At 51.5% G+C, this 20,982-nt stretch overlaps 11 protein-coding genes across 11 annotated transcripts; 8 read left to right on the top strand and 3 right to left on the bottom strand.

Annotated features, from left to right (window-relative positions):
- Nucleotides 1-16: 16 nt before the first annotated feature.
- N7443_002114 (uncharacterized protein) lies at nucleotides 17-1,382 on the top strand (the record flags this gene model as incomplete). The annotated part of the gene is made up of 4 exons (XM_056882170.1): nucleotides 17-166; nucleotides 225-363; nucleotides 416-542; nucleotides 602-1,382. The coding sequence occupies 4 exons, from the start codon at nucleotides 17-19 to the stop codon at nucleotides 1,380-1,382; spliced, it is 1,197 nt and encodes a 398-aa protein (XP_056744011.1).
- A 480-nt stretch (nucleotides 1,383-1,862) lies between these two features.
- N7443_002113 (uncharacterized protein) lies at nucleotides 1,863-3,507 on the top strand (the record flags this gene model as incomplete). Its single annotated transcript, XM_056882169.1, has 8 exons — nucleotides 1,863-2,148; nucleotides 2,214-2,378; nucleotides 2,465-2,474; nucleotides 2,532-2,555; nucleotides 2,607-2,751; nucleotides 2,806-3,245; nucleotides 3,303-3,344; nucleotides 3,408-3,507. The coding sequence occupies 8 exons, from the start codon at nucleotides 1,863-1,865 to the stop codon at nucleotides 3,505-3,507; spliced, it is 1,212 nt and encodes a 403-aa protein (XP_056744010.1).
- A 561-nt stretch (nucleotides 3,508-4,068) lies between these two features.
- On the top strand, nucleotides 4,069-6,565 carry N7443_002112 (putative C6 transcription factor; the record flags this gene model as incomplete). The annotated part of the gene is made up of 2 exons (XM_056882168.1): nucleotides 4,069-4,659; nucleotides 4,715-6,565. The coding sequence occupies 2 exons, from the start codon at nucleotides 4,069-4,071 to the stop codon at nucleotides 6,563-6,565; spliced, it is 2,442 nt and encodes an 813-aa protein (XP_056744009.1).
- A 781-nt stretch (nucleotides 6,566-7,346) lies between these two features.
- On the top strand, nucleotides 7,347-8,021 carry N7443_002111 (putative oligosaccharyl transferase subunit Dad1; the record flags this gene model as incomplete). Its single annotated transcript, XM_056882167.1, has 3 exons — nucleotides 7,347-7,589; nucleotides 7,687-7,871; nucleotides 7,955-8,021. 3 exons carry the CDS (start codon nucleotides 7,347-7,349, stop codon nucleotides 8,019-8,021), a joined length of 495 nt encoding a protein of 164 aa, XP_056744008.1.
- Nucleotides 8,022-8,487: 466 nt separating this feature from the next.
- On the bottom strand, nucleotides 8,488-11,349 carry N7443_002110 (putative mRNA splicing factor RNA helicase (Prp16); the record flags this gene model as incomplete). The annotated part of the gene is made up of 3 exons (XM_056882166.1): nucleotides 8,488-8,841; nucleotides 8,895-10,435; nucleotides 10,494-11,349. The coding sequence occupies 3 exons, from the start codon at nucleotides 11,347-11,349 to the stop codon at nucleotides 8,488-8,490; spliced, it is 2,751 nt and encodes a 916-aa protein (XP_056744007.1).
- Nucleotides 11,350-11,762: 413 nt separating this feature from the next.
- Nucleotides 11,763-12,419, top strand: N7443_002109 (putative prefoldin subunit 2; the record flags this gene model as incomplete). Its single annotated transcript, XM_056882165.1, has 4 exons — nucleotides 11,763-11,802; nucleotides 11,865-11,955; nucleotides 12,084-12,276; nucleotides 12,387-12,419. 4 exons carry the CDS (start codon nucleotides 11,763-11,765, stop codon nucleotides 12,417-12,419), a joined length of 357 nt encoding a protein of 118 aa, XP_056744006.1.
- A 1,265-nt stretch (nucleotides 12,420-13,684) lies between these two features.
- Nucleotides 13,685-13,876, bottom strand: N7443_002108 (uncharacterized protein; the record flags this gene model as incomplete). The annotated part of the gene is made up of 1 exon (XM_056882164.1): nucleotides 13,685-13,876. The coding sequence occupies one exon, from the start codon at nucleotides 13,874-13,876 to the stop codon at nucleotides 13,685-13,687; it is 192 nt and encodes a 63-aa protein (XP_056744005.1).
- On the top strand, nucleotides 13,875-14,924 carry N7443_002107 (nuclear transcription factor Y subunit beta; the record flags this gene model as incomplete). The annotated part of the gene is made up of 4 exons (XM_056882163.1): nucleotides 13,875-14,031; nucleotides 14,361-14,471; nucleotides 14,521-14,648; nucleotides 14,703-14,924. 4 exons carry the CDS (start codon nucleotides 13,875-13,877, stop codon nucleotides 14,922-14,924), a joined length of 618 nt encoding a protein of 205 aa, XP_056744004.1.
- A 690-nt stretch (nucleotides 14,925-15,614) lies between these two features.
- Nucleotides 15,615-18,041, top strand: N7443_002106 (Zn(II)2Cys6 transcription factor; the record flags this gene model as incomplete). Its single annotated transcript, XM_056882162.1, has 2 exons — nucleotides 15,615-15,681; nucleotides 15,814-18,041. 2 exons carry the CDS (start codon nucleotides 15,615-15,617, stop codon nucleotides 18,039-18,041), a joined length of 2,295 nt encoding a protein of 764 aa, XP_056744003.1.
- A 417-nt stretch (nucleotides 18,042-18,458) lies between these two features.
- On the bottom strand, nucleotides 18,459-19,574 carry N7443_002105 (TatD family hydrolase; the record flags this gene model as incomplete). The annotated part of the gene is made up of 1 exon (XM_056882161.1): nucleotides 18,459-19,574. One exon carries the CDS (start codon nucleotides 19,572-19,574, stop codon nucleotides 18,459-18,461), a length of 1,116 nt encoding a protein of 371 aa, XP_056744002.1.
- A 156-nt stretch (nucleotides 19,575-19,730) lies between these two features.
- Nucleotides 19,731-20,951, top strand: N7443_002104 (uncharacterized protein; the record flags this gene model as incomplete). The annotated part of the gene is made up of 1 exon (XM_056882160.1): nucleotides 19,731-20,951. The coding sequence occupies one exon, from the start codon at nucleotides 19,731-19,733 to the stop codon at nucleotides 20,949-20,951; it is 1,221 nt and encodes a 406-aa protein (XP_056744001.1).
- Between the last annotated feature and the right edge of the window lie 31 nt (nucleotides 20,952-20,982).

Genomic DNA, 20,982 nt, shown 5'->3' with positions numbered 1-20,982 from the left:
GTGATATTTTGCAACTATGAGTGCAGCGGATCTGATCCAACGGTTGGACATCGACTTGGTCTCGGCCCTAGATGAAACCGAGCGACGCCAAGTGTTGCAAGCATGTGATCGACTGAAAGCCAAGCTGGAGACGCCCATGGATACAACGGCTCGTCTGGTCTTCTCGGTATGCCGTAAGAAGAAGGAAAGAAACATGGCAGCGACAGTGCTGACAGAGTACATAGAGTCACCAAGCCATGGCAGTGAGGTTGGGGATCGATATGAAGCTCTTTGATGCCATGGCCAAAGCAAGCAAGTTAGCCGAGGATCCCTTCAACGTACAGGACTGGTGTGAAGAGACTGGGTCGGACCCATTGCTAGTGAGTAAGTGATGCGATCTTGGCATTTCCAACCAGGCTTGTGTTCACAATGACAGGGCGCATAACTCGATTCCTTGCCGCCATGGGGGTGATTCAGGAAATAGACGGCGATTCATATACTCAGACGCCACTAGCCGCGGCCTATGTGTCAAGCTCTCCTCTTTCGGCGGCGGTGATCCATAGGTAACTCGGCCCTGGCTCGGCCCCTCTTCGGCTGTATGTAGTCAGCTAATCGAAGACAGCACGCATTTCTTGACCGTCCTGTCAAGACTCCCCGAGTATTTTCATGTCAATGGGTGGAAAAGTCCCGGGGATGGTCTCGATGGTCCTTTCCAATTTGCATTGGGAGCCGATGGCCACTACTTTGACTTTTTGAGCACGCATCCTTATTACAGCCAGGCATTTAACACGGTGATGGGCATGTCGTTTCGCCGACGTGGGAAGGATTGGTTCGAGGTTTTTCCCGTCGAAGAACGACTACGAGTGTCAAGTAGCAGTGATCCACTGATCGTCGATGTTGGCGGGGGCCAAGGCGAAGATCTCAAAAAGTTCCAGGAACACTTCTCTGATTTGCCCGGGAAACTCGTTCTCCAAGATCTGCCTGCCGTAATCGAGGGTGTCAAGGATCTATCGGGGATCGAAGTACAAAGTCATGACTTTTTTCAGAAGCAACCGGTGCAGGATGCGAAGGTGTACTTCCTGCGGACCGTTTTGCATGACTGGCCGGACAAGCAGGCCATCCAGATTCTAGGGAACCTCCGCGATGCGATGAGTCGGGAATCTATTTTGCTGATCAGCGAGATCATGCAACCCGAATCTGGGGTGCCTTTGCCCTCGGTCCTATCCGATATGCAAATGATGGGCTCGTTCGCTTCATTAGAGCGGACACAGGCGCAATGGCAAACACTGCTGAAAGCAGCCGGGTTCGAGCTCGTTCAGGTCTGGCTATCCGACAGGAGTCCGATATCTCAAGCAGAACAGCCCGCTTTACTTGAAGCTCGGGTCTCGGAATCCACAATTTAAGAGTTGGACAAGGGTGGGGTCGAAGCTACATAAGGCGATGGCGCGCAACACGGCTCAGATGTAAACAGCGGAGGACGCGTACGCTCGCTAAATCCGGACATTTCGGAATCAGTTCTTCCGCGTTCTTTGACTAAAGTGCACAGTACTAGATCCACGAGACATCTGGCTTCCGGGTCATTTTATTATTATTTTTTTTTGCCTAATTTCAAAGAGTGACAATATAAGAATGAATTCAATACTTAGGTATAGAAATTACGAAGTTTGCCAAGAAACTCGTACAGGCAACCCCATCGGTGACGAGCCTCATGGCGGGTCAAGTGGCGGAAAATGAGTTTTACTCGGCTCATCCACGCTGACGACACCTTGGCGAATACGAGTCCCTGGTCAAATTCCGCCGTGATCTCCGCCCGGGTTAAGAATCAAGATAGGACCTAAGACGTAGATTTCATGGTCAAATTAAACACTTATCCAGTCTAAGCCATGCTCTTATCACCGAGTACGCCACATTTACATTTCAGTAGATCGCGGGAAAGTCGGGGTTTACCGTATTGGGCAATTGACCACACGAGGTCTGTGGCTGATTTCGTTTCCACTCCGAACACCGCCCCGGCCTCCCCTCAATCTTTCTTCTTCATCTCCTCCCCTCTCTACATCTCCCCGCTGCATGGTGTATATACCCCCTTTCATCCCGTCGTTACACTCGTTATCCTATCCTCCCCGCCCCCTTTCGTACCGCTATCCCTAAACGCCGAACCTCCCGGTCCCGGTACGACCGCTTGCATTTTGTATATACGCCACCGAACACATACGATTGTCCTGAGTTTGATCTAGCCATGCGATTCTCTCTCCCTAGCCTCCTGGGGCTCTACGGGTTGCTCTCGACCAGCGCCATCACCCTGGTCCGCGGAGAGACCAATACCACCTTCATGAACGTGCGAGAGAATGTTGTCAAAGACTATGAAACTGAAGGCTCTATCCCCACGACAAAATACTTCAGTAAGTGCTCGATTGCGATCTTCGATAATCTGCAAGCCCTGGTGCCGAACTTAAAAAAGGAATTCCAACTGACTCGTGGGTCTTAGCGGAATCTTCGTATGTCACACCTGGAAGAACGAACTCTGGTATATGATACTAACCTGGACATCACAGCTTCCACTATCACTACGACGGCCGGTATGCGCGACCATGTCGATCCTTTCTCAGCCTGTGCTAATGGTGTCACAGATTTGCGACCAAACAACTGCCGGACCATGATGTCACGCCCCATCTCTCCGCCTTGATACAAACGTACCTCACGACCATGGACTCCATCGGCGCGGAGACTTGGATCATGCACGGCTCACTTCTTTCGTGGTGGTGGAATCAGAAGGTGGGAATGTTCCGAGCGTCCTCGAGATATTGCATTTGCTGACGACCGGCACAGCTTTTCCCCTGGGACAATGACCTCGACGTGCAGATTTCGGAACCGACGATACATTTCCTGGCCGATTACTATAACATGACAGAGCACCACTTCGACCTTCCCGGCGTCACGGACGGCCGCACATACCTTCTAGAAATCAACCCCAACTACGTCGTCCGCAGCACCAAAGATCGACTGAACGTGATCGACGCGCGATGGATCGATATGTCCTCTGGTCTCTTTATCGACATCACCGCTGTGCGAAAGGACGACGCTAAGCGGGCAACCGGTCAGAAGGGTGCGCTGATGTGCAAGGACCGCCATCACTACGAGGAGGACCAGATCTTCCCGTTGCGCCAGAGCTATTTCGAAGATGTGCCCGTCAAGATCCCCTACGCCTATACCGAGCTGCTTGTGGAGGAGTACGGCTCAAGGTCTCTGTCGAACAAGAAGTTCCAAGGGTGAGTTTTTTTCCCCACCTTGCTTCCAACTTGAACGTGAGCGCTAATTATTTCCAGGCATGAATTCAACGAAGATTCCAAGCTCTGGGAGAGATCTCTGTAAGTTTCCAAGGTTTCTCCATTTTGCGATCCGTGGATCCCTGGGCTGACCTGTATGTAAAGTAACATGGCGAAACGCTTTCTCCGACGAGGCTGGCGAGGCAATGACCTGCCTACTCGATCGGCTAGTAACGAGCCTCTCATTCGCTTTGACGAGGTTTGAAGACATTGTCTGTGGATATGTTATTTTGCATTCATGGTGCATTTCGAGCTTTGCATTGTGACCGTGACAAGCTTAGGAGCTTTCTCCTACTCTTTCCCTTTGCATTTAGACGGCGTTGGACTTTTGGATATCTGCATAGGCACCCGGGAATCTATATCGGATCCTTTTTTTTGTTTATGATTACAAGCTATGTACATAACTATTCATGAGAATCTGTATATTTGTGGAACTCCAGGGCTCGAGTGACTTCTATGATTGAAGGCTGCTAGCACCAACATACGTAACTTTTTTCCGACATCGCACGTGATAGATGCCAGATGTAACAACCTTGTACTGTACATTCGAGTAAGGTTTGATCAGATACGACGAGATCTTCGGCGACGGACTCGGGGATAAGTAGACTCCGAGAAAGTAGCAGGCCCAGACCGAGCTGACTCACTAAAAGTCACATGTGGGTTTTGGGTTTGGCCCCCAGAAACCCTGGCAAACTCGGTCAAGTTCGACATCTTTATGCGCTTCTAAGATCCATGATCCATGGAAGAATGAGGCGATACCTGCGCCATGTATCACTCAGCTTCTCCGGAGGGGTTGAATGCCTCCCCCACTGCCAGTGATAATTCTCCAAATGCTCTCCACGCACCCACCGCCCCCCGCCTTGCCCCAGATGCCAGCTCGCGGAGCTGTGTCACTTGTCGCCGTCGCAAGGTCCGCTGTAACAAGCGGTCGCCTTGTTCCAATTGTATCAAAGCTGGCACCGACTGCATCTTTCCCCCGCCTGGTCGTGCCCCGCGCAAGTCCAAACGCCCGCCCGATGCGGAGCTCCTTTCCCGCCTTCGTCGCCTCGAGGGCGTCATCGAGCATTTGAGCGGGAAGAACCCGGAGGCCGCTTCGACTTCGGTTTCGCCGACTCAGCCTCCATCTTCGGGAATCCCGTCTGTTGGTTCTAGTGCTACAGCTGCGACGTCGACTGCGATGGCTCCACAGCCAGCTGTAGCCCCTGCGGACTCTAAAGATTCGACTGGATGCCCGTTTGAAAACGACCCCACAAAGTTGAATACTGGAAAGTTTGAAAATGAGTTTGGAAGACTGGTTATCGATGAAGGGAGGAGTCGATATGTTAGCAATCGACTTTGGGCCAGTTTGGGAGATGAGGTATGGCATTAGAAGATACCCTTTGACAAGTATGAGATAAACTGACATCTTTCAGGTCGAAGAGCTGCAGGATATCCTAGATAATTCCGAATCCGAGGAAGAGGATTATCCATCACCAGAGTCCTCTCACTCCGGTTCTCATGATGGATTCCTCTTCGGCTTTTACTCCTTGTCGCACTCTCTTCGAGAGTATCATCCACCATTTCCCAAGGTGTCCGTCTTCTGGGACATCTATAAAGAATGTGTTGCTCCCTTGATCACCATTGTTCATAAGCCAACCGCAAGGAAGCTGTTGGTTGAAGCGGCGCGGAATCCTGATTCCTTGGATAAGAATTCAGAAGCTTTGGTATTTTCGATATACCTGTCTGTCATTGTGGCTCTAAGTCCCGCCGAATGTCTTGCAAACTTCGGAGAAGATCGCACCCTTGCTGTCAAACGGTACCGCTTTGCCGTGGAACAAGCACTGGCGAAAGCCAACCTGCTAAACACCCAAAGTATGGTACTCCTGCAAGCAGCGGTTCTCTTCCTGATCTGCATACGCAGAGAGGATGATTCCAAGTTTGTGTGGTCTATGAACTCCATAATTCTGCGCCTCGCTCAGGGCTTAGGCCTGCATCGCGATGGCACGAATTTCGCCTTAAAGCCATTCGAGACGGAGATGCGCCGACGGTTGTGGTGGCATATTTGTCTCATGGACACTCGCTCCTCGGAGGATCATGGGACCGATCCGCTCATTCATGACAGCATGTATGATACTCGTCTTCCGCTGAATGTCAACGACGACGACATTTATCCAGAGATGACGGAGACGCCCACGGAACGAGAGGGCTGTACAGACGTGACGTTCTGTCTGGTTCGCTGTGAGATCACTTGCGCGTTGCGGCGAGCAAACTACTCTTGCCCGGGAAGTCGAGCATTCAAAATGGTGGGCGCCACCGGGCCATCGATTGAACGTTGTGAGAAAATGATACAGATCATCAGCAGTCGTGTTGAGGAACGGTACATCAAGCACTGCGACATGAATATCCCCATTCATTGGGCATCTGCGACAGTCGCCCGGTTAATCCTCGCAAAGCTCTGGCTGATTGTCCATCACCCGATGACTCGCAAAGACCGCATCGCCAGTGTATCCCAGGCAACTCGCGAAAGCTTGTTCCTCACCGCAATCGAAGTTCTTGAATTTGGCCGTCTGCTTGAATCCGACCCCAAGACTGCTAAATGGGGTTGGCTATTCCGTACCAATATGCAGTGGCATGGAGTCGCGTTCGTTCTATCTGAAGTATGCGTCCGTCCGATCTGTCCTGTCACCGACAGAGCCTGGAACGCCATCAGCTCGCTTTATTCAGACTGGACTCTTCAGGCCACTCACAAGAAAGGCATGCTCTGGCGTCCCCTTGCTGCGTTGATGAAGCGAGCAGCAGCGACGCGATCCAAGCAACAGGAGGAACTACGAAACAAGTTCGGACCGAACCCCACAGCTTACAAGTCTACCCCCAACGACTTCGCCACTAGCCATCAGCACACACTCCCGCAAATCCATATGCCGACCACTTTAAACGCTGAACCCGACCAAAATGCCCCACTGAATCCAACGAGCATCGATCTCACCAAAGGAGCCTGGGATACGTTGCAGTACATGTTCCCCGATACAAACCTCCTAGCTCCAGTAACCCTGGATAGCCCCCCAGTTCAAGACTCAATTTCCGCAGTCAACATTCCGACTGGACTACCATTATTCAACACCCCCTTGAGCAACTCCTTCATGAACCAGGAGAACATCCCCGAGACAAACTCTCTCAGCTGGGAAGAGTGGGACAAAGTCATGCGCGATTTCCAAATGGACGTTGAAAGAGAAGACGAGGCTGCCCCTGCGAATGGGACCCACGTTACAGAATGGTTCGCATAATCTTGTCGTTGACTGGAGACCTGCACGGTTCTATTTTCGGGCGTTCATCAATAGATGTCTCGGTCTTTTGTCCTTTGCTCCGGCGACTTTCTTTTTTTTTACGATGTGATGATCTACGGCGTTCATGTGATGGGTCTTGGACTTCCCCTTATTCCTCCACTCAATGTTTAAATATCCCTCTTCTCTCTGCAGAATACTTTGATATACCGTCTGCTGCTTGTGCGGAGCTTCTTGAAGTATGAATTCAATGTTAACACAAGTTTTGTGGCTTTTTCTTTTTTCTTTTTCCTTTTTTACTGTCGCGTGTAGTTTGCTATTACTCTCGAATGTAGCTTATATATCAGATATTGCAAATATTATGGATTGGTAAATTCTAAGGTTTTTCTGTCAGTATGACGCAGATTGAAGTCCGCGGGTCGGATGAATTCATCTGGACGGGCTAGTCAAGGCTGGTGTTCACCCATACAATACAAGACCAAAATGAAAGCAGGGTTAAAGAGCCAATCGCTTAGACCGTTTCACTGGATTAACATAGTCTCATCCTTGTACTCCGTAGCCCCAATAACTCAAGTATACTCCGCAGGTGGACCGGTATCAGCCACGTGACCCGCGATAACGAAGCTCCAAGCTGGCATCAATTGATCTTCCCTTTCCCCACGCCATTGTATCCGCCAGCGACGTCGAATTCCCGGGAGAGTCCAGCGCCCAATCTCAAAGTCCCGAGAACACACTCTAACAATCATCTCTCCCGCCTAAATCCGCACCCTCAATTCCCGCAAGTATGCCTGCCAAACGACACGCGGCCTCAACTACCTCCGCATCAACAGCATCGACGCCCGCAACCCTCTCCTCCGGCCCTGCTACTCTGAAAACCAATGCCTCGGCCGCTCAAATCGCCCAGCATGTGTGGCAGCAGTATCTCACCACGACGCCGCAACGTACAATGCTCCTCGACGCTTTCATGGCTTTCCTAGTTCTCATCGGCGGGTTGCAGTTCTTGTACTGCGTGCTGGCTGGAAACTATGTATGTCTTCTCCTGAGGCTCCAACGAGGGTCTTACAGGGTCCCCGTTATGTCTCAATCAATGAGCTGTATACTGACTGGACTTTTCAAATCTATAGCCCTTCAACGCCTTCCTGAGTGGCTTCTGCGCCGCCGTCGGCCAATTCGTGCTTACTGCTAGTCTCCGTATGCAGACAAGTGATGATTCTCGAGCTGTTACGAGCAAGCCTAGTTCCAAGGGAAAGAACGCTCGGTTTGCAGACGAAGATGTCGAGGAAGAGGGACCTGGTATTTCGCATGAGAGGTGAGTTCCACATCTTTCCTTGGATTCTCAGTATTCTTCCCATCGCCAGCAATAATTCAGTGACTAACCCATACTCTGAACAGGGCTTTCGCCGATTACATCTTTGGAAGCCTGATCCTACACTTCTTCTGCATCAACTTCATCAACTAAGCCGTTGATGACCTGTTTAAATACCTCGCATCAAGATACTCTTTCGCTTTCTCTGGCGCTGGTCCGTGATGGAGAGCTGGAAGTTCCTAGACCTGGTTTCTGGTGCTGGGCTCGGTCTTACTGCTCGCGAATACATACGGGAAGTGGAAACTATTGTACAGCAACGGCTAAGACCCGCGACGCTTGGTTCCATAGGTGTCGGGGGCTGTGTTGACATAGTTTGAATGACACGGTACGATGGAGTGGGGTCCATGTTATTGAACGTGTTTCTAGAAGAATCAAAATATGCATAACCATGACTTATTCACCCATGAGGTAATCTACTTTCGCCCATTTAAAACCTTCAGTATTCTATATCACTCGGGTATCTTGTTCCATATTCAAATGGCCCTGGATTTACCTCCCAGGATCATGTATCTAGATGTGCTTTTAGGTACTGTACAAGAGGATGCGTATATGTTCGGGATTAGAACGTCCGTCCTGGCCGGCGTGGTATCGTAGGTTTTTTTACAACGCTACCACCTCCACCACCAGGCCGTGACGAAGACGAAGCAGTAAGACCACCGACTTTGCCAGACCGTTTAACGACAGGACGCCGCACAGCAGATTTCCCTCCAACTTCAACCTCCGTCTTGCGGCGGGCGGGATCATTGCGTTCCCCCTCGCGTGTTTTCTGAGCTGCAGCGCGCTCACGATCCACGGCCATTTGCGCTTCAATGTCCATGCGCTTGTTGAATTCCAGTTCTGTCACACGTCGGTCGCGCTTTGAATAGCCCTTTTCTTTAACGGAGTAGAAGACACCTCCAAGTTCGGCGAGCCACTGGAGATGAGTTAGCTGGCGTGAATACAGAGATAGGTGGAGGAAAGACTTACGTGTGGGTCGACGGCCGTCACGGTCGACATGTACTCCTTGGCTGTCAGGATCAATTCGTGGTAGACTACGTACTCTGGTACGTAGCCGAGACCGTACAATGCACTGGTTGGGTGCAAGGCCATGGTTACACTAGTGCGGAGATTGATGAACTCGCCGATTCCCTTGACGCGCGCAGCTTGGTGGTAAAAGCCGGAGCAGATACATTTGCGGATGACATCCCAGTCGGTGCCACAACTGGACAACGGCATTTTCTGAACGGTCATGATATCCTGGAGCTGGTCACGGACTTCCTTGGCGCGTCGGAGGGATTTTGCATGGAGGAAGTGCCTGATACACCAAGCGTCGGAATAGCCATTTGACTTCCACTGTGTGTAAACATGAAGCAGAGTCAAATGGTCTGATTCGGGAACGAAAAATTTCTCACGGGCCGAGTCAGACTCTTCCTGGCGTTCCTTGGGCCGGTAGAATACACTTGGGACTGAGAGCATGGAGACGATGGTGAGCATCTCTTCGCCGCACTCGTATTCCTCGGAAGCTGTGATGAGGAGCTTGGCGAGGGGGGGATCCATGGGGAACGGTGTCATGCGACGACCCAAGTGTGTGAGTTCACCAAGGTTGTCTAGAGCTCCAAGTGCCCAGAGTTCGAAAAGGGATGTGCTAATAGTCTCCTGAGGTGGAGGATCCATGAAGTCAAAGTCCATAAGATCCTTGACACCCAGAGACTTCAGCAGCAGCACAGTGTTGGCGAGACTTGTGCGCTGGATCTCAGGAATTGTCTGTATGTAAAGCTCATTCTTATAAGCAGTCTCCGTGTACAGACGATAAGCCTTTCCAGGACCGGTTCGCCCAGCTCGCCCAGATCGCTGATTGGCATTAGCCTGGGAGATCGGTGTGATCTGAAGAGTGTCCATGCCCATGCGTGGGTTGTACACCTTGAGCTTCGAGTAACCTGAATCCACAACGTACATAATACCGTCAACAGTCAAACTAGTCTCGGCAATGTTCGTGGCCACGATGACTTTGCGCACGCCGGCGTCTGCCCTCTCGAAGATTCTTGCCTGTTGTTCCGCAGGCATTTGACTGTAAATAGGTAGAATACTGAGTTTTGGTGGATCATTCAGCATTTTTAATCGCTCTTCGACTAGTTCGCAGGTGGACTCAATATCCTCTTGTCCCGTCATAAACACAAGAATATCGCCCGGTCCTTGAGAAACATGAATTGCCAAGACCTGCTTGACTGCACTATCGACGTAATCCTCGCAAGGCGTGCGCGAGAAGTGAAGATCGACTGGGAAAGTTCTACCCGGGATGATGAATTCGGGGGCACCACCATAAAAGCGGGAGAAGCGCTCTGCATTCATCGTCGCGGATGTGACAATCAGCTTGAGATCTCTGCGCCGAGCTAGCACCTTTTTGAGAAGGCCCATCAAGACATCAGTATTCAACGCTCTTTCGTGAGCTTCGTCCATGATGATACATGAGTATTTATCAAGGTCTTGCTGAGTCAAAGACTCTCGCAGAAGTACACCGTCGGTCATATCTGTTCAAAAGCATGTAAATGGCTTGTTCGCATCTTAGAAGCTTGTCCGTGCACTCACATTTGATCATGGTCTTGTCACTAGTGCAATCTTCGAAACGAATAGCATAGCCGACCTCTGCACCAAGTTCAACGTCCATCTCCTCACTGACACGTTTTGCGACACTCATAGCCGCCACACGGCGGGGCTGCGTGCATCCAATCATGCCAAATTTCGAGTAACCGTCTTCGGCAAGGAATTGGGTCAACTGGGTAGTCTTTCCAGAGCCCGTTTCGCCAACCACCACCACGACCTGGTTATCGCGAATAACTCTTAGGAGATCTTCACGTACTGCAAATGCAGGTAAGAACTCTCGCTGCTCGCGCAAAGTCTTGCTTTTGCTGAACGCGCTGGCGCCGCCCTCATCCTTTTTCATATGCCGGGCAAACTTATTTCCACCACCCTTATAAACTTCCTCAACCGGCGCTGCAACAGCACTGTCGCCTTCGTCCTCGTTGACGCCTGTCAAATTGCCCAAGGCTGTGCCAGCCATAGACGTAGCCTGCTGAGCCTGCTTCTGTCGCTCGCGCTGTTGCCGGCGATCTCGGACCACCTTACTACCCTTTCGGCTGAAGACAGCCATGTCGCTTTGGGGGTCCCGGATGGCAGAGATCGGCTCGAGCTGTTTGGTGAAAATCGTACGGCCATCGAGAAAGGGTGGTCGGAGGTCGTGAACTAATAAATGAACTCGAGTCGCCTCTTCATCCTCGGGCATAAAGTCGCCATCAAAGTCTCGTCGCTGTGCAACACCTGACGTGAGCATGCGATTCGTTTCCCAGTTGTCAATGTCCTTGCGTTTCGCGTCTCGCAGTTGAGGTGGGAGGTTCCCAGAGCTCTTCTGCCTTTTGGCTGGCGGTCCCATTTCGTCGCGCGCCATGCTGGGATATTTGGCCAAATCCGTCGGCCAGGTTCACCGGAGTCGTAGTGAGTTGATATCTGGGAGAGTTCGAGCTCGCATGGCCAACGCCCAGTCGTTGGAAATCATGAGCAAACAGTGCAAACTGTTATCAATCACGTGATATTGGCACTCTTCTGTGCAGTCGCGTAACTGATGTCAATTGCCTTGCATTTTTATTTTGAAGAAGATAATGTAGTATGAGAGTATATTCCTAGAATACAGGACTTTTAAAGCACTCTTATCTAGAAGGATTGTTTACGGTTAGTAGTGACCTGTAGGCGAACGTCCCATAGTGGCGGCCGAGCCCGCGAAATCAAGCAAGCGCCCCGCATTGTCATCTCAACTTTTGAGCTCTTTACGCTGCAGTTGCCTTGAGCCCTCACACATTCACCATGGCTAGCCAACAGCAAGTGGATCCCAAGAAGCAGCAGGGTAGGCCCTGTCCAGCCCATTGGACGATGTGACGGCGCGGTAGCTAACTTCCCTCATCACAGAGCTGCAGCTCCAGTACGGAAACTTCAAGAACACCCTTCAACAACTCGCGCAGAAGATTGGCGATATTGAACAGGAGGCTGAGGAACACAAGTGAGTCTCAGGGACCTAGACGCTGGCGAATTTAGGTTCTCAGGAGGAGTTCGCATTGGGACCCGCCCAAGAGGACACTGGACTCGGCGCTTTGCGTGGCGATGAATGCTAATTTGTCACACGTATAGGCTCGTTATCGAGACATTGGACCCTCTCACCGATGACCGCAAATGCTTCCGTATGGTGAACGGAGTTTTGGTCGAGGGGACCGTGAAGGATGTCCTCCCCACACTCAAGACAAACTCGGACGGATTGAAGCAAGTACTGGAGGAGATGCTGAAGCAGTACAAGTCCAAGCAGGCTGAGCTGGATACCTGGAAGGTAAGCGCATTCCCGATCATGAGGGCCTATAGCCCCACCCCGGGCAAGGCACTCGTGTATCTTTGTCAAGAAACCATGACCAGATATTGACCGTTTTGCGCTTATTACAGAAGAAGAACAACATCCAGGTTGTGCAGCCCTGAGCAAAGCCACCCTTGTATATCTTGATTCCCGGCTTTCTCTGGGGACTGTCTGAGCGTGTGAGCAAGATACTTTTGGCGTTTGTGGGAATGGTACAAAACTAGACAGAATCTAGCATGGTTTCTTTTCATCATAGCTGGCTGAAACTTCCGAAAAAATAATGCCAGTTGACGTGACATTCATGGATGACATTCAGTACAATCTCGAGTATAATATTAATCTACGGCACCAGCTTATTAGCATCACCACTGAAGTATGATGCGCTTTGAGAATCAAGCCACGAGGTACACATCAAGGCTTTCAATGCCCAAATACCGGGCTTAATGGTTGCTTTTCCACCGCTTCAAAACGTGTTGAGTTATGTATGCATGCATGCTACGTGATGCAAGCCCGAGTGCCTGAATCTGCAGACCAGTTTCGTCAATCCCTGGGCAACCCAGCTTGCCGGGCACGATCGGAACATCCCATCGCCATATTACGGATTTATTATCTTCAAAATTCCGATGAGACGTAACTAAGAAAGGGATCTCGGTGCATTTCATATTGGTATTTAAATTACGATTTTTTACATGAAGCGCAGTACAGATTTGAAGTATGTAAGGTAAGATAAGTACCGGAAATACTGCCTGAGGCCTTCCGCGATCGGAACCTCTTCTTTGCCTTTGCCCTCTTTCCTTTGGAACTTATTGACTTCTATCATTGATCGGTGTTGATTTTCAGGTTCACTGAAGCTTTACATCGGCATTTTACCGTGATAGACATTGTTTTTCGAGCTTTTGGTATCTACTTGGTAAGGAGCCAACCGAAAGCCTCCTGTGCTGAGGGAGATCTGGTTCGCCAATTGACCTCAGGCTGGATGAACGCGGACCCTCCAACCACTTGCAACTCCGCTCTGACCATTTCCCATCTCAGAACGAATCGGAGATCCTGAAATCTACTTCTTCAGTCCCTCTATACCCCAGTGAACTGTAAGTCCATATTACCCCCCGGGATATTACCCAGCGCGTGCGACTGTTGGGCTTCCCCCTCACCCCCCAATCCCCGACCCACCTCGTTGCTTCCCGCGTCATAAAGCTCACGAGGGTTCATTCGACCCAACCCGTGAGGCGCGCATTGTTATTTGCACTGCAGTGCGACGCGATCGCGTTTCGCGCCCTTCATATTCAATCTATTTTCAGCCCCCGGAATCCCAGTCTAACCGGGTCATTGCGCGCGTCGCAAATACAGCTCACGCCTTATTGCCAAATCCCCCACTCGGCTGACACTGTCAACTGTCCGAGGCTGCTGTGAAGCGGTTCGTACCCAGCCACTGCACCCCCTCCTTTGACCCCAGCGAGTCTTGGGCTTCTGCATCGGATCCGATCGCGCGCCAGTTCAGAGATCTGACGTGGTCCTGCCCAGAGCGAACCAGCCTTGTCGCCCAAAGGACCTGCGCGAAATCCGAACCACTCATAATCATGTCGTCGACCTCTCCCTCGAAAGAGCCAGATGTTGAACCCGAGGTGCAATCGGGTGAAGACCAGGAGCAAATGGACAAAGATCAGCAAGACCAGATACATGGACAGGGCGAGTTTGAGGTGAAGGAACAAGATCGGTGGCTTCCGATTGCGAATGGTTAGTTACGTCCCCTTGCAGGCTTTCTGTTGATCTGATTTGCGCGTACCTGGCTACTGGCTGGCCACTGCCGTTTACTCCTTCTTGCCAGCCCCGCCTTTCCCACCTTTCCAGAAGCTTTTCTGATCGCCTGTCCTTTTACGTTCTCTATATGCTGTTCATTTGACTGTGCTGCTTCTTTTGGGCGAAATGTTGCACATGCCAAGGAGCTCTCTTTTATGAATGTTTTCCGCCCTGCTCTTATGGCTGTCGCATGACCACTCCATGACTTCCATGTACTTTGCGAACGGTGATCATGGAACGACCATACTAATATCAGCACTCTACAGTTGCCCGTATCATGAAGCTGGCTCTGCCTGACAATGCGAAAATAGCAAAGGAAGCCAAGGAGTGCATGCAAGAATGCGTGAGCGAATTCATCTCGTTCATCACCAGTGAGGGTGGGTTTTCCGCTTCGTTTTATAGAAGATCGACTAATTACTCGATCAGCTTCGGAGAAGTGCCAGCAAGAGAAGCGCAAGACCGTTAACGGCGAGGATATTCTGTTTGCGATGACCTCGCTCGGTTTCGAGAACTATGCCGAGGCTCTCAAGATCTATCTTTCCAAGTATCGCGAGGTCAGCCCCATCCTGCCCTGACCTTTTTACGGCCTGATGCTGACTGTAGTTTAGACCCAATCTGCACGAGGCGAGAACCAGAACCGACCCCCGAGCAGCGGCTACGGTGCTGGAGGTCCCGTCGGAGGCGGTCAGGGTCGTTTCCCTGAGGGTGCCGAGGGTGCCAACGCCATCATGAACCCAAACATGGACCCCTCTGAGCAAGACACCTCTGCGTATGGCTATCCCGCCATGGTTGGCCAGCCTCACAATGGCGCCGGAGGAGATTCTTACTAAACCAGACCCAAAGTTTCCGGGTCCAAGAATGGAAGCGTGAGGCGCGCAGGCGTCCTTGGTTCCTTTCTCCCATGTCTACTAGCGTCATATGCTAATCTCTCGGTGATTTGACGGATGCGGGCTCGGCGAATTCATTGATACTTTGTTCGGGGAACGTATGGACTCTCGGCTTTTTGCGTTATACCTTTACGAGACCAATACTCGACAGATTTGGAGTTCTGGGAATTGGGCGGACAAATGATCTAGGCAAATTTGTATTTAGGACCGTCTAGAAAGAGAGGTCTATAACTATACTTCAAAATCTCCGCTTCTGATGCACGATAAGCCCGTTATCAACGCCACCGGGATTGGCCACACATTGCAGATTGGCCACGTAGAATATCTAGGATATCTCGGGCATCTAGGATATCTAGGTCTCATTTTGGGTATATCTAGAACTAACCTGCAAACTCCAAACAATCGTAGTTTTCGCGTTACATAATCGAGCTTCTCCGCATCCACGTGAGCCCTAGACTCCACACCCGATCCCGCAGTCCTCGACTTCCCGAACTTTTTCGTTGTCCCCAGTCGCATTGACTGCCCTTTATCCTCGGTAATCGTTTGACACGATGCCCTGAACCCTATTCGACTGAGAATAATGCAGAGCCGTGGCCAAATCGCACATGGAATGATGTCGATGGTCCTCCTGCCATGTCCTCCGTCAACGATAACGCCTCCTCGCCGCTCGCGGGCGATGGGGTGAGCAAGCGCAAGCAAGGTAAGTCCTCTGTGATCTACTCGGGCTCTCAATTCACGGCGCCGGGGGCTTTAAAGATACTTTGCTTCAACTGCCGGGCCTTTCAACGCCGGTGTAGATCACCAGATAGCTGACCAGGTGACTCAAAAATAGGCTCCGCCGCCTGCGTCCACTGCCACCGGCGCAAGGTCCGCTGCGATGCCCGTATGGTCGGAACCCCCTGTACAAACTGTCGCACATCTGGAAAAACCGACTGCCGTATTCACGAAAAGAAAAAGCGTCTGGCAGTGCGTTCAATCCTCGACCCTGTTCCGATCCGATCTCGGCCTCTCCCGACTTCTGAACTCGCCGCCATTCCCTCAACGACAGCTGGCACGCCTCAACCGCCAAGCTTTCCCACTGCTTTCCAAGGTGGCCCCGCGACAGCACCTCTTGCAAGCCTTGCAAGCAACTTACCGCCACAAACATTCTTATCGAATGCCGCGCCGGAGAATTTCGGGCGCCAAGGCCCGGATCTGTCGCATGCCCACGAGGCACATACGGAGATGGAACAACACCTCGTCAAGCTTATTGATGAGGAAGAATCTGGCCGAAGAGAAATCCAGAGAGGTGTGCGCGCATTTTATGTGGGGCATGAGCATTCGAATATGTCCTTCCTGATTCGCCAACAACGAGATCAGGACGACAATGTATATCACTTTGCAAGCAATGAGATCCCGCGACGACAGACGAAAACCGTTCAGGATCAGCTATTGATGGATGCATTGACTCTACCCGAGCCGGCTCTGGCAGATGAACTGGTGCAGGCATACTTCTCTTGCGTCAACCCGGGATATCCCATTATTGACGAAGACCTCTTCATGACACAATACCGGAACCGCGACCCGTCCGATCCACCGCCCATCTTGCTGCTCCAAGCTATTTTGCTTGTAGGAGCACACGTCACCCGCCCGAAAGTCGAGCGTGATGCCCTAAAAGAAATATTCTTCCGTCGCACGAAATACCTATTTGATAACCGTATTGAGCGCAATCGAGATATTCTCGTTCAAGCAGCTCTGCTTTTGACTTGGCATTCTGACAGTGCCGACGACGATGTGGCAGCAGATGCTCACTTTTGGGTTGGTGTGGCTGCACGAATCGCCACCGGACTTGGAATGCACCGCAATCCTGTGTCCAGTAGTTTTGTTACGCGAGACAGGCGCATGTGGAGGCGAGTTTGGTTCATTATGGTACAGTTCGATGTGATGGTCTCACTTTCATACGGCCGTCCTCAAGCTATCAACTTGGACGACTCCGATGTGTCTCCTCTGACGCTTGCGGACTTTGAGAACTGCGGGCTTCGTGTGCAATCCGAGTTTGTAATTCACTTTACAGAACTTTGCACTATGATCTCGTATCTCATTCGGGATCGGTTCGGACTGCGTGCCAATGATGAACGCCGGAAAGCTGTCCTTCAAGAAGCCGATGAGTCCTTGGCAAGTTGGTCATTGAAGCTTCCCGATAATCTCCGTCTCCGAGCATCTGACATGGATCCTTGGTCTGCTATGCTTCATCTTACCTACAACAACTTCCTGATTCTGCTGCATCGGCCTCATCCACGAGCCTCTGCATACTCGGACGACTACGGCCCTCACGACGCGGAGATTTGCAGCGCTGCTGCCGGAGTCATCGCTTCTATCTTCGAGGAGCTTAGACTCAACGACCGGCTCAAGTTCCTCTGGTACACAGGTGTTCATACTCTGTTCACAGCCATGATTCAAGTCCGTGTCGAGCTACGATTCTCAAATCCGGTCCTGGCGATCAATGCCTTGCGTCGTTTCGATTCGGCATCTTATTCGCTCCGGGAACTGGCTCAGTACTGGGTCCATGCAGGTACAATCCTGCGACTCTTTGAAGACTCCAAACGTCTACAGGAAGACTTGCGCACGGCTACCAGCGATCGATCTAAGCCATATAACGGTGCTTCTAAAATACCAGTCACAACGCCCGATCCGACAGCGGCTATGCAGGCTGTACAGACACCACGGCCACTTTCCTTCGGCGTTCCTACCCCAGAATCTAGCCATACACCGATGCAAGCAACATTGTCGCCGCAACCACCCCAGCCGCAGTTTGATAACTGGATCACTGCACCACTTCGGCTCAATGTTGGTCCACTGGAGCGGAACGACCCTTATGCCAATACGATGCAGGTGGACTCCATGGAGCAAAGCCGCGACTATCCTGATTGGCGCCAGCTCTTCTCCTTTGCAGATTCCGAATTGCCCCCACCCATGCCCATGGAAGGACTCATGGAATTAGAAGACGAATGGCGGCAGATCTATTGGCAAGATATCCCAATGGCGGATCTCATGCAGGACGGAGGCTGGATCCCCGGCTAGACTTTCCGTTGTAAATACCCCGATGCTGTCTTCAGTAATCATTCGGGAAATCTGATCTTCATACCTTCTCCGACACGACATTCCTGGGAAGTCAAAAGGCTCGAGGTCTTCCCTTGCACTATTTTCTCCTCCAAATACGCTACTGTGACCCCACGATGAGACGAGATACGCAGAGCACAGACTTGCACGAGGCTCTACATACAGGCTTTGCACATGATACCATGTCGTCAACGACTACCTTCACCCTTCTATAGAGATATACATTGTTCTATAATTGCCAGAATACTTACAGGGTTTCATTCATCACTGATCATTGTTGATTTCGTCTCCAGCTCCAGATAAAGCCAGACGCCATGCAAACAAAGTGTATATCAGAGCCATCCATCGCTAGACCGTAGACCTTCGAGCCTATTCCCATTAGCCAAAAACAAACCGCTTCCAATTATCCGCAAGCAGCTGCACTCCATGCCTTAACTCCCACCCTCGCAAATCGCAGATCTGCCGCGTCACTTCCTCCAGCAAGTGATCCATCTGCGGCCCGGCCACATGCAAGTCACTTTCAACCAGAACGCGATCATCCGGCAAGGCCCTAATCACATCACAGACCTTCTTCGCCTGCGGCCCGCTGAAATTAATCGCCGCGGAAAAAGAGAAGTAGACATCCGATGGGTTCGCCCTGTTCAGGAACTGACGGATCGGCTCAACAGGCCCGGAGTAGGAATGCATGCAGATCCGGGGAGGGAACGGAGCAGATGAGCGGTTACTGGATTTACGCGCTTTCTCTTTTTCTTTCTCGTCGTCGGAAAGTGCCCCTTCTGCGTCTTGTTGTCGCTCCCTTTCTCGTCGGGACATCACGATTCGTTCGTGGCCGGCCCAGAGTTCTTTCAATGTTTCTAGGACTGCGCCGTGTGCTTGGACGCTGTGTACGGAGACTGCGCGGCCCATTTCTCCCGCAAGACGGAGCTGCGCGCCTAGTACGGCTCGTTGGTGCTCCATTTTCACCCTGTATGGTGATAGACGACGTCCTTCGCGTGATCCTGGCGTGAGCTGGGCGTCTCGGTTTTCCAGGTCTTGCGGTGTCCAGGAGCCGGGTAGTCTGAATGACTTGTCTAACCCAATCTCACCTACAAGGGCATTGGGGAACTGCTGTAGGCGGTCTCGTGTTTCCGATATCAGAGCTGAGAGTGCCTTTGGTGTTGGAAGGTGCTTGATGAACTCTGGATCATCGGGTGTCGGCGTAAGAACGGCTTTGTAGTGGGCTTCTTTTTGCACCGGGCTTGATGGTGAGTCGTCCATGATCTGGTGTGAGAACCACGGATGCCATCCGAAGCAAGGTAGTACCTTGTGAGCTTCATTGCCATTGAGTGACTCGGCTATCTGCTGCACGAGCTCTTGGTCTTCCCCGCGCGTGGCCATGACGGTCAATGTTTTGGCTTTCATGGCGGGGATGCTGGCCACCGCCGCCATGGTATCGGTAGGGTGACAATGGGCATCATGGACGCCAATGTCCCAGGGAAAGTCATCTTGTGACATGATGAACACGAGAATGAGCAGATGAATCCTCGGCCCCGGATGATGTAAGTGGGGATGTCACATGCATCTCCGCATCGCAAGTAAATAAACCTTCAACTTGAAATCTTGAAATCTTGAACCTTGGAACACTTTCTCCTTGATGAGGCTCGTCCCTCAATGTGCGCCCTCGTGAAGACCGTGTTGGCGCTCCCGGTCCTGGGCCTTGTCTCGATCCCACTACTTCTCTCAGCATGGGTGACCATTTCCTTCGCCCTGCTCACCCTATGCGTTCGTCTGGGCATCGTGTACATCGAGCTGGTCTTAGCATTCCTAGTCAATTTCTTCACGCTCCCAATATCATCTTCATCCTTTCTGACATTCGCTCCATCTGAGCCTCCGACACCAATCGCATCAAGAAGGAACTCGGGATATGGGCCCATCCAGTCTCACAGAAGCAATGACTCTCTTTTAACATTGGGGCTTACCCACGATGAGAACTCCAAGCCCAGGCAGAAGAGCTACGCGCGCAGCATGGTCGAGGCGCATTTACCCGCGACTCCGTTCATCGACGAAAGTCGAGACTTCGAAGGTGTCGGTGGCTGGCGCTCGTATCACGACTCGAAACGGCGCGGATCTCACACGAATGAAAAACCACTGAGTTCAACCTCATCCTCAGCGCCGAGCATCGCAGGCGAGGTCGACATCGACGACGAAATCGACGATGAACTAGCTTGGCTATCACTGAATCATAGGCTTGAATTACCTTCTCAAATCATCGCTTTAGGATCCGCCGCAGGATCAACTGTCCATAGCCCGATCCTCAGTCCGCGCAGCGTGAACAATTTCCACGCATTCATGCCTGCGTCTTCGAGGGTTCACCACGCACAGCCTGAACAGAGACACCATCATCGCTCACATACAACGTCATCATTGACTACATCTCACCGTCGAACTGGAGGCGGTCTTTCTCTCGGCCTTTTATCAAGACGGGATCAGTCTCGAGAGAGTGGTCATTCTATTTCGCCATCAGCTTCGCGTGCTGCTCCCTTCATGACTCCACAGCCGTACTCACAAGCGCAGTCACGACCTCTTACCCGACCTGGAAATGGGGTTCATGTGAATGGACACTCGCCTAGAGATGGCTCGACTGACGGTACCTTTGGAAATGGCGGTGGATACTTCGCTATTTCGCGCCCTGGGTCATGGTATATGCCTTCGCTTTCGGGAATGGTGAGTCCCAGCACGAGTGGGTATACGACATCTGGAACGGGGTTGTCAAGTGAAGAGTCGTTGCATTTGACTCGCTTGGTGGCGCATTATCCTGCAAGCGTCAGACACCGGAGGCGGAGTATTTCGGGACCTCATGCGAGAGCAGCTGGGCTTGGAGAACGAGGATGACTTGTTGCAAGACTATTTACATAGCATGCAA

Source organism: Penicillium atrosanguineum (assembly GCF_028827265.1).
Source record: "Penicillium atrosanguineum strain IBT 20685 chromosome Unknown utg000002l_segment0_segment0, whole genome shotgun sequence".
Classification (NCBI taxonomy): domain Eukaryota; kingdom Fungi; phylum Ascomycota; class Eurotiomycetes; order Eurotiales; family Aspergillaceae; genus Penicillium; species Penicillium atrosanguineum.
This window is presented reverse-complemented; position numbering and strand designations above follow the sequence as displayed.